Source organism: Halichoerus grypus, chromosome 7 (genome assembly GCF_964656455.1).
Source record: "Halichoerus grypus chromosome 7, mHalGry1.hap1.1, whole genome shotgun sequence".
NCBI classification, from domain to species: domain Eukaryota; kingdom Metazoa; phylum Chordata; class Mammalia; order Carnivora; family Phocidae; genus Halichoerus; species Halichoerus grypus.
In genome coordinates this window covers 149,177,574-149,187,310 of record NC_135718.1, presented here as the reverse complement: position 1 = coordinate 149,187,310, position 9,737 = coordinate 149,177,574, and the positions used below count along the sequence as shown (strand labels likewise).

The 9,737-nt window shown below is 45.1% G+C and overlaps 1 protein-coding gene across 3 annotated transcripts; it reads right to left on the bottom strand.

The window, feature by feature from the left end:
* Window positions 1-392: 392 nt before the first annotated feature.
* Window positions 393-7,646, bottom strand: CCDC190 (coiled-coil domain containing 190). 3 transcript variants are annotated; one of them, XM_036103471.2, is made up of 5 exons: window positions 7,526-7,645; window positions 7,292-7,440; window positions 6,249-6,447; window positions 1,744-1,867; window positions 393-1,474 (listed from the first exon to the last, which is right to left on the bottom strand). In XM_036103471.2, the coding sequence occupies exons 2-5, from the start codon at window positions 7,346-7,348 to the stop codon at window positions 886-888; spliced, it is 969 nt and encodes a 322-aa protein (XP_035959364.1). In that variant the 5' UTR covers window positions 7,349-7,440; window positions 7,526-7,645; the 3' UTR covers window positions 393-885. The 3 variants fall into 3 exon arrangements, with proteins under 3 accessions (XP_035959364.1, XP_035959366.1, XP_035959367.1); XM_036103473.2 differs by lacking the exon at window positions 7,292-7,440 and having other exon boundaries at window positions 7,526-7,646; XM_036103474.2 differs by lacking the exon at window positions 7,292-7,440 and having other exon boundaries at window positions 6,249-6,438; window positions 7,526-7,628.
* Window positions 7,647-9,737: the final 2,091 nt, after the last annotated feature.

Genomic DNA, 9,737 nt, shown 5'->3' with positions numbered 1-9,737 from the left:
AGACGGGCTTTAAGGAGAGGACAAGGAGGAAGGACATATAATAAAGATATAATAAAGGGCTGGGGCAGTTTGCAGGGGCTTCTCTACACTGGGGGATCCTCTCCCCTGCTAGCCCGGCGGTCACGGGCCAGTGCGAATAACAATAAGTGTCCATGAATCAGTTTTGTCTCCCGGCCTGCCTTCATCGGTTGCTTTGCTTCTTGGGGGGAAATGTTAGAGGAAATAATGTAAATTGTTTATTATTCTTTTATTAGGATCCAAAAAGTGTGATATGAGCAGGTGGAAAGCAGGAATGAGGAAACTAAGTGGAGCCGCCTGGGGAGAAAGGAAGGAAGGAAGGGAGGAAGGGAGGGAGGAAGGAAGGACGGACTTCGGTGGGTGAGCAGGTTTTATTTATGGAACCCATGAGTATATCTATTTCCAACTGCGTTCCTATTCCGTTGTAAGTGAACTGAGACAGAACAGCTATGTCCTTGTGCCAGCAGGTGGCACCATAAGAACCTCCTATAGGAAAAGGGGTTGGCCAACGTTAAGCAGGACCCTTCATATTTTTCCTTTCAGAAAAAGTCTGGTCGTCAGAGTAGATTCCTAGTTTTGCTGACATCAGCAACATGTGCGCACCCCTTAAAGTGTTTTCAGAAGATTCATCTCTCCCCTCATTTTTCATATACTTGTATTGCTCATTCAGTGAAAGATTCTATCTCCGTAAAAGGAAAAAAAGAAAAACCTGAGGGTTTAAAATAAAATTGACTAATATTATATATATAATGACATATGTGTGTGTGTATATATATATATGTAATATATCTTAATTACTGCAGTTATTTGAGGCATACATCTCTTTACCGAGTACGAAAGATGTTCTTGTGAGGTTATGCTAGGTGGTTAGAGACGAAGGAAGCCCGCCCTGTTCTCATACTCCTGTCCTCCTCTGGGCTGGAAGGACTCCTTGTGCCCGAATATCTCCCCAATACTAAGCAACCTCTCAGACTCAGGGGGAACCCTGTGTCGGAGGTAGTGGGCATTTCTGACCTTCACAAACAGCTCTAGGAAGGTAGGTGTTATGGACTCGTGTTTCAAATTTCCTGCACATTCCCTGGGATTCAGGGGACTTTGTCTGCCAGCATTGGGGTCTGGCTTTAGGTTGGCATCCTGTGATCTGGCCTCATCAGTGTGTGCTTTTCCCCTCCCACTAGCTGGGCTGGAACCAGGGCCTTGGTCTAGGGTGTTGATAGAGACATCTTGATCTTGACACAGAATAGAGATGCCCTTGTTGGAGTCTTTGCCCTTTGGGGGTCTTAGACAATCTTTCTCTCGGGCTTGTGGCTTCTCTGCTGTGAAGTGGGAAGCTTTGTAATTTTGAGAGAGTGACTGTTCCTTGCTTTTCACGGAGTCCCTTAGGCCAGCGTGATCGAAAGGAGGCATCTGGGACTTGATTTTATATATTTCTTGGGTTGAGTTGGTGGCCAGTGCTCTGGGGAAGGAGGTAAAAGGAAGAAAGATGTCTGAAAACCAACAAAAAGACCCATATTTTGAATTTCCCAGTTGTTAGACCTGTTCCCCTTCCGTGTGGTAGCCGCTGAGGTAATGAGTGGCTGAGAAGGGGGCGGTTCCAATATGGGGAAGTGTTTCATTGCTTAAGGAGGAAAGGCAGCATTTTCTCAGGGAGAGGATGATTTAGGGAAGTCAATTGGGAAGAGGGATTCAATGGTGTCTCCATGAGTTTAGTAAGCATTTTTTTACCTAACTTTATTTGCCTGCGGAACTCGGTGCTTCTGTCCTCCTGGTGGTGAGGGCACAAGGACATCTTCTGGTCTCTTCTGAATTCCATTCCCCAAATAAGAGGAGAGCTTTTTCTTGATAATATCTGCTTTGAGTTAATGAATAAGTGTTATGGGTTGAATTCTGTCTTCCCCAAATGTCATATGTTGAAGTCTTAACCCCACAGCACCTCAGAATGTGACCCTATTGGGATAGGACCTTTACAGAGATAGGCAAGTTAGGAGGAGGTCATTAGGGGGAGCCCTAATCCATGACTGGTGTCCTTATAAAATGGGGAAATTTGGACACAAAGACACAGAGGGGAGACAGTGTGAAGGGATGTAGGGGAAAGACAGCCATCGACACTCTGAGAAAGGCCTGAAGGAAGTCCTTCCCTCACAGCCTCTGGAGGAATCAACCGTCCACACACCCTGATCTTGGACTTGTAGCCTCCAGAACTGTGAGGCAATAAATAAGCCACCCAGTTAGTGGTTCTCTCTTACGGAGGCCCTAAAAACTAATCTAGTAAGAGAAGAAGGGAAGGGATGCTGGACTGGCAATGGGTTCTCTGGGCAGAGAACCAACATATGAACACCTTCAGACCACATACACAGCAGGCTGATCTGGCATGCTGGATGAAGACAGAAGAACTTACAGCAGTTCCCCAGGGTAGACCTAGAACATGTTAACAAGGATTTAGAAACACTGAGATCAGAGGTTTAAACTGGCTGGAGGCCCATGGAGGTTTTGTTTGAATGTTTTATTTGGCAAGCATGGGGTTTTCAAGACAAAATACCTGGGTGTGAGCAATACCCAGAGATGGTGCCCTATTGTTTCCTTCACCTCAATTATGTGCCCTCCTACTTGCCTCAACCATGAGTTGTAACTGCTGGCCATGATGAAGTGGGTTTTTCACTCTTTGAATAAATGTTTCAGCATCTTGTAGTCATGGCTACTGTGGAGGACCCAGTTAGTTTTCAAGACACCTCATGAATTGGTCACTTGGGTTTGAAAGTCTTGCACTGGTTTGGGAGTGAGTTCCCTGGATCTGCACTGGGGTTAGCAGGCACCAGGCAGAGGGAATATGACCAGATAGGGGACTAGAAATCACATTCAACTCCTAATACTGTTTCATCACTTCTTTGCGAGTAGTCAAGACAAGAGAAGGTCTTTTGTGAGCCATTCTTCCTCTGTTATTTCCTTGAGTGTGTGCCTGCCTGCGTGTGTGTGTGTGTGTGTGTGTGTGTGTCTTATCCATGTAAGAACTTCATCTATTTCCTATAAACCAAGAGATTTTAAGCTACTTCTCCCAGCCAGGCCATTCTTTTGCAGTTTAGACCTGTTGAGTCAGCAGACTCGGAAATGAACATAACTTTCCTCTGAAACTGGATCTTTCTCCCGTGTTCCCTTGTGGAGGCATGGCACCTGTTTACATCCAACTCTCCAACTCAGCAAGGACGTTTGGATGCCTCCTTTGCGCCAGGCAATATACTCTTGACTCTGGTTTTATTTCCCCCTGAACATATCATTAATCACAAAGCTCTGACAATTCTACTTTCTAAATATCTCAGAATACTCATTTTTCTTTACTTGGCCAATTCCCTACTTTAGGTCTGAACTTTAGGAATTCTCTTCAACATTGCAGCCAGAGTGAACATGTAATCTCCCTACTCCCAGACCCTATAGGGTGAAATCCAAACTCTTTTGCAAGACCTATGAAACTCTTCATGATCAGAGAGATCAACCCCACCGCTTTGCCTCCACACTGCCTCACCTTCTCCTCACCCCTTACCCTCCTCCATACTGGACTGTTTGAAGCAAGTCATGCTCATGTGCGCATCTTTGTACATACTGTTCCTTCTGCCAGGAGTGGCCTCATTCCATGTGTCCCTATGACAAACCACACTCCCCCCCGCCCCCCCCTCCGCCCTGCCATTCTCCTCTAAGATTCTGCATACACACTGCCTCTCTTGGGAGATCTTAACTGAGGCCCTTTGATAGACAGGAATCTTCTTATGTTCCTGTCCTCCTTTGGAAACAACTCTAGTTTAGCAATTAGCATTTTCTATTATAATTTTTCAGAAGCACAGCTACCTTCCAATTTAAACATGAGCATCTAGAGGACACAGACCATGTTTTTTCATATTTACGTTCCTGCATCTATTGGAGTAGCTATAATGTCCCACAATAATCTGTCTTAGTATTACCTCAGTTAAAAATGTGGGTTTTTGAGCCTAATTCCTAACCTGCTGATCCAAATGTCTACAGATGAGGATTGGGAATATGCATTTTAGACAGTCCACCAACTGGCATGTAGCCGAATCTCAGTAACAATTTCAGTAAATGAATCATGGGAAAATATTGCCTAGTACAGTGCCTGATAAATACCGAGACATAATACATATCATTTCTTCTCCTTTTCCTTAAATTTTTCCCCCTTTCCCTTAATTTTACTGTTAAGAATCCAAGGCGCAGAAAGAATATGACTTTCTAAGGGACATAGAGACAGAGGCCCCTGAATCAGTTTTCTGCCTCTTGGTCCAGACTCTTCCCATACCACCTGTCACCGAGGCAAACGCTCTACTCAGCCAGAATAGCCACCTACCTCGGCCTGGCCTTTTGCATACCTTCCCCGCCCCACTCCGTGAAAGTAGGTATAATGTCTTACATGTCTTTTTGAGCATAGAAGTGGGATTCAACCAGATGGCTTTTAAGGTTCTTTTGCAGTCTGTGAGCTCTCATTCTAGTTTGTTTTTAACATTTATTACAGACAGGGAAATGGAAAGCAGAGAAGTTCACCTACTTGCTCAGAGTCCTCTTTTAGGCCCAAAGCTGCAGGTTAGAAATAATTCCCAGGCCAGCTGTATGGACATTACTTTTTGTTCTTGTGTCCATATATTAGCCGTGTAGACCTAAACAAGTTGACATCAAATACTGACACCTGGCTTTCCTCTGGAACATGCCCCAGCATTTTCAGAGCTTCTGAGTTCTGGCACCTGCCTTCAGTGAGAAGGGGCTGTAGTTTTGCAGAGCTGGGGTGGATCCTTTCTATGCTGAGTTTTGAAGTAATATCAAAATCAAATTATTTTAATGATGGATGTCGTTTCTGCAAACCATACAACTGTGCCAGTTTCAACAAAGCAGTAGGAAAGTTTTAGTCCTGTAATCATCTTTTCTTGATGGATCCATCAATCAATTAAGTGATAAGAGTAAACACTTATGTAACACTTATTTTGTGTTTAGGTACTGTCCCAAGTGCTTGCTGAATCCTCGACTAACTTCACAAGGTGGGGAACATCATTTCCCTGTTACGCTGGAGGAAAGTGAAGCACAGACAGGTCCAGTAAGCCCCCCAAGGCCTCACAGCTGGTAAACGAGAGTCAGGATTTCAACCCTGACAGTCTGGGTCCAGAGTCTGTGTTCTTAGCCGCCATGTTTTAATGGGATCTTTGAGTAGGGGGGTTTTCTTTCCCAATTTTTATTGAACAGTGTAGACAGCTCTGGAGGGTCTGAGATTCTGGACACCACTGTGTAGTCCCTTGGCTCTGTGATGATCAGTAGTTACTAACTAGAAACTAGTTTTTGAGGCTAGTTCCATTATTCGTGTTATAGCTACTTAACTACTTACTTATCTCTGTTAACTGGACAGTCTTCTAAATGATGTACACATTTGGAAAGGGTTATTTGGAGACAGGAGGTTTTATGGAAAAGCATTGTTATAAAGAACATGAGCACATGACTTACAGGTAAAGAGGCCTCTTTGGGAAAACAACAGAAATATTGGCCCTTTGACTTACGGAGTCAAAGAAAACACAGTGCTGATATACCACAATTACTTGTTTGAAATTTTCTAATCTGAGCATAATCTGCAGGCTCTAGTGTGAACACACATTAAAGTACAAGGAGGGTGGCTGAGAAGTTCATTTTGAAGTCAGTCACATTGGTGAGCATTGAAAATGGCCAAATGCTCCTTGCTCAGCCCCATCAGAGGGCAGGTATCAGGATGAGGATATTGCTCTGTGGTCGCTAATCCTGGGGATCTTTTCTTTTTTTTTTTTTACTTCCCTTTCTTAAGGTGACTTGCATATTAAGCACTTGCTCAATCAATGGCTGTTGACCAGGCAGAGAGATGAAACCAAATCAACCCAGATATAGTGAAAGGAAAGCAGAATGAAAAATAAAATAAGAAGAAAACAAAGGACTTAAGCCAAAGAGAGCTCATTTGAAACATAGAAGTGACTGGAAGCCTGAGAAGTATCAGCTCAAAAAGGCTTGATGATGAGCTGCTGCAGGGAGCTATGTACCCCAGGGAGGGTGGGAGGAGGGCAGGCAGCCTAAAATCCAGGTCAGGTTAAGTTCTTGCTTCCTTGGTGTCTAGGTCTCTGAAAGAGCCCTTGTCCTGAGGTAGGGGTGTCTCTCTGGCCTCAGCCAGGCGATGGCTTGTCGCCCTGCCCTGCCCTGCCTCTCCCCCGTCCTGGAGGCCTCACCTTGTTGCAACCTCTGCAGTTCTTTCTGGAGCTGTCTCTGCTCCCGGGTCAGCAGCTTCATATGGTTCAGGCAGATGTGCTCCAGGCCCTGCAGTCTCTGGCTGAGTCTGGCTTCGGCCCACCTGGCGTTCTTCCTCTCCAAATCAAAGTGCTTATACACAGGACCCGTGACCATGTGCCTCTCCATCCTCTTCATGGTCTAGAGACAATAATACAAGATTCTGTCAGGCACCACGACTGACCTGATAGAGCAAGACAGGGAGACCCTGACCCCTGGCTTTTAATCAGGTTTCAATGTTTGAATCCTGTGTGTTTCTGAAACGACAGCTGCCCCATCACACCATTGGGAAATTTTGCCCTATACTAATGAATTCCTAGAGTGGCACAGGAGATGGGGTGGTGGTGGTGGTGGAAATTGTTCCTCTGAGGCTCAGTGTCCTTGCCAATAACATAGTGATAGATGATAGGCTCCCCACACAGCCCCAATCAGATTGCCATAAAGATCAAGCATACAAACAACTTTTTGGGAAAAAAGTAGAAATACTTGACTTATATAAAGCATTATTTACCCAATAAGAGAGTCTCTTCCACTATTCTTCAAAAGCTTCCAAAAAGCCTGGTGAAGGGTCTGGAGAGGATGTGAGACTTAGGGCAGAGCTATTCTCTGGGACCCCTTTTGGTTCACTCACTCACACATGAGTGGGTCCACACAGCGTGTAGACTGCCAGGTGCCAGGTGCTATGCTAAGTGCTGAGGGTGGTGGTGACTGAGTCATAGTTCCCACTCCCAAGGGGCCTTCAGATTTGTGACTATAGAGTCTAATAATAACACACCAAATCTGAAGAGTAGGACTCTATGGTCACAAAACAGTACAGGCATCCCAAACCAGTAGTCTGGGCAGCAGTGGTGAGACTACTTGGGTTGGACGTCCTCACCCATCTTCTCAGAGCTCTGGTCCTCTCTACCCTTCTTGTACCCTGATGACCAAGCCCATGCTGGCTTCCTCCTCCTGAAACTCTATCACGCGTATAGGCAGGACACACCTTCCTCTTCTTTGAGTTCTTCACCATACTTATTTCAGAGCTAAGATCACAATACATGCCCAGGATGTAAATGGATTGCTCTTGATGGAACTTTGGTGATAATAATGCAGGAAAAAGCTTAGTGTTGAACGGGAGGATAAGGTCAGGACCTAGAAAAGACATTTTAAGACAGCTTGCTTTATAGTCTAAAGTGTAGACTAAACTTTAACCAAAGGACAGGTGGGTAGCACTTACCTACAAACCCAGAGTTCTCACCATGAGAATGCTGCTCTTATCTTTTGCTATGTCAGGCTGAGTCTGGATTAGTGAACTTGTTTTTCTTCAGGAAATTCCGGAGTTTGGTGTTGGGGAGCGGGGAGGGAGAGGCTGTGGGGGAGACTGTTGAATACACTTGAAAGCTCTCTCTCATGCCACCTCCCCTGGGCAGGAATGCTAACTCCCTGGACATGGGCACCAATCCCAGAGCTCTAAATAGCTCTGTGATTTAAGGAAGACTGCCAGCTTCCAGTCGTCCCCTAGTGGGGCCCACAGTGCTCCTTTGGGGCTGTGTCCATGGGAGCCAAGAATGAATGCAAGGAGTGTTTTACTGTGTTCTCAGTCTCTCTCCTTCCTCACCCCACCCCCTTCTCTTTTTCCACCTTATTTGCCATACCCACCACTCCCCCTACACACCATGCTCATTCCGACTTCTTGGAAATCAGGTCAGGGCCCTAAAGAAGGCACCTGTTTCTTGGTTTTTGGTTTTTGGATTTTTTGGGGGGTCAGATGGTGCACATTTTTGTGCAGGAGAGTAGTTATTTTTTTTTTATCGTGCATTGTTGCACATCATACTGACTGTTCCTAGGCTTCTGTCCATATTGTGTACTTCAGAGCTTATTAAGGTTTTCTGTTGTGACATCAGAATTAGGCAAAGTGAACTTTAAATAGACTTTTGTGATCACAGTTTGGACAGCTGCAGTAGAAGACCAGTTGAATTATTGGTTATAGAACAGGATACTAAGTGGGATTTTTACTGTTGCCTGGGGCTTCATGGGAAAACAAGAGCCACTCCTGTGCTACAGTCTAAAGAGAACCGCCAGCAGGGCCTATTAATCCCCCTAGAGCTTACTGAGAGGAGCTCAACAGGCCCCATGACCCACAGTCATCAGCTAGCAAACAAGCTATTATAAGGAGATTACTGGGGAGAGGAAGAGGGAAAGCCATTATTCATTCTCTCAGTAGGAGGTAATTCCTTTCCCAGCCCTTCCCACCAAGTAATCTTCTCACCTCCAGTATTTAAATGAACAGGGTGGGTCCTAGAGAATGGAGTACCTACATGGCAGAGACTGGCAGGTCACTCCCCAGCTGGACTTGATGACTCACAGAACCACAGAAGAGTTTCCATCCCCAGCCCTCTGTTGCCACCAGGGCTGATGATGGTGAGGGATTTCTTAGAAAAGCTGGTTACTCCATGTCATCTTGAGCGAGAGAGCTGAGAGGGAGGCTTGCAGAAATAATCCAAGGCTGGAAGACAGGAATGAGCCTTAGTGCGGTGAGTGTGCAAGAGAATGGTGGCCAAACCTATCCTAGTTCCCCTTGGGCCTTTGAGAGTGCCAAAGAGGACCTCAGCAGTTTCCTGGCTCCATGTGAAGGAGCAGAGGGCTTATATAAGGAAGCAGAAGCTATGGAAGACTCTAGGTCATATAAGGTAATACAGCACCAGAGTGGGCATAGAACCATAGGCTGAGCCACCCAGGCACCCCAAAAACAACATATCTTAAGAGCAGAGGACAGAGGAAAACATGGAACACCACCGGTCAGGGAAAGACCAGCAGTGGCCCCACAAGCAGCAGTTATATAGGAAGAGCTCTGCCTCTTCTATCTCCCTTTGATCCCACAACCTCAGAGGGGTTAGATATTGAGAAGAGAAGGAGGGGAAGTATACAAAACAAGACCACCTTCCCCATTCCGCCCCAAGGGGTTGGAGAAGGAAGAATAATAAAGCAGTTCATTTCCCTCTCTCTCCAAGTCCCTTGGAGTCTAGTGAGGGAAGGATTTAAATTGTATATGAGATTGGAATTTCAAAGTGGACTGGCCTTTTTATAACCAAAGTGACTGGAAATGTGGAGAATCTGCCCATGATTATCATTAAGGGACAAGAAAGAAAAATCAACAAAGACAGTGATTGGAAATGTAAAATTGTCATTCCCACATCATGTCCTGCTATCACCACTAGAGAAAGGGGAAGTTTCAATTGCTCATTAAAGCAGTTATGATTAAAATAAATTTTACAGAATGGATTTTATTTATTTGCACTCATGCACTTTCCTATCCCTCTGTTTTATCTGGAGGTAGCATCCTTGTGTAGTCAAACACATCTGAGATCAAATAATTCTGTCATTTAATGGGATGTGTGACTTTATTCATTAATTTGTCAAAGCCCCTACTTTCCTTATCTGTAAAAAGG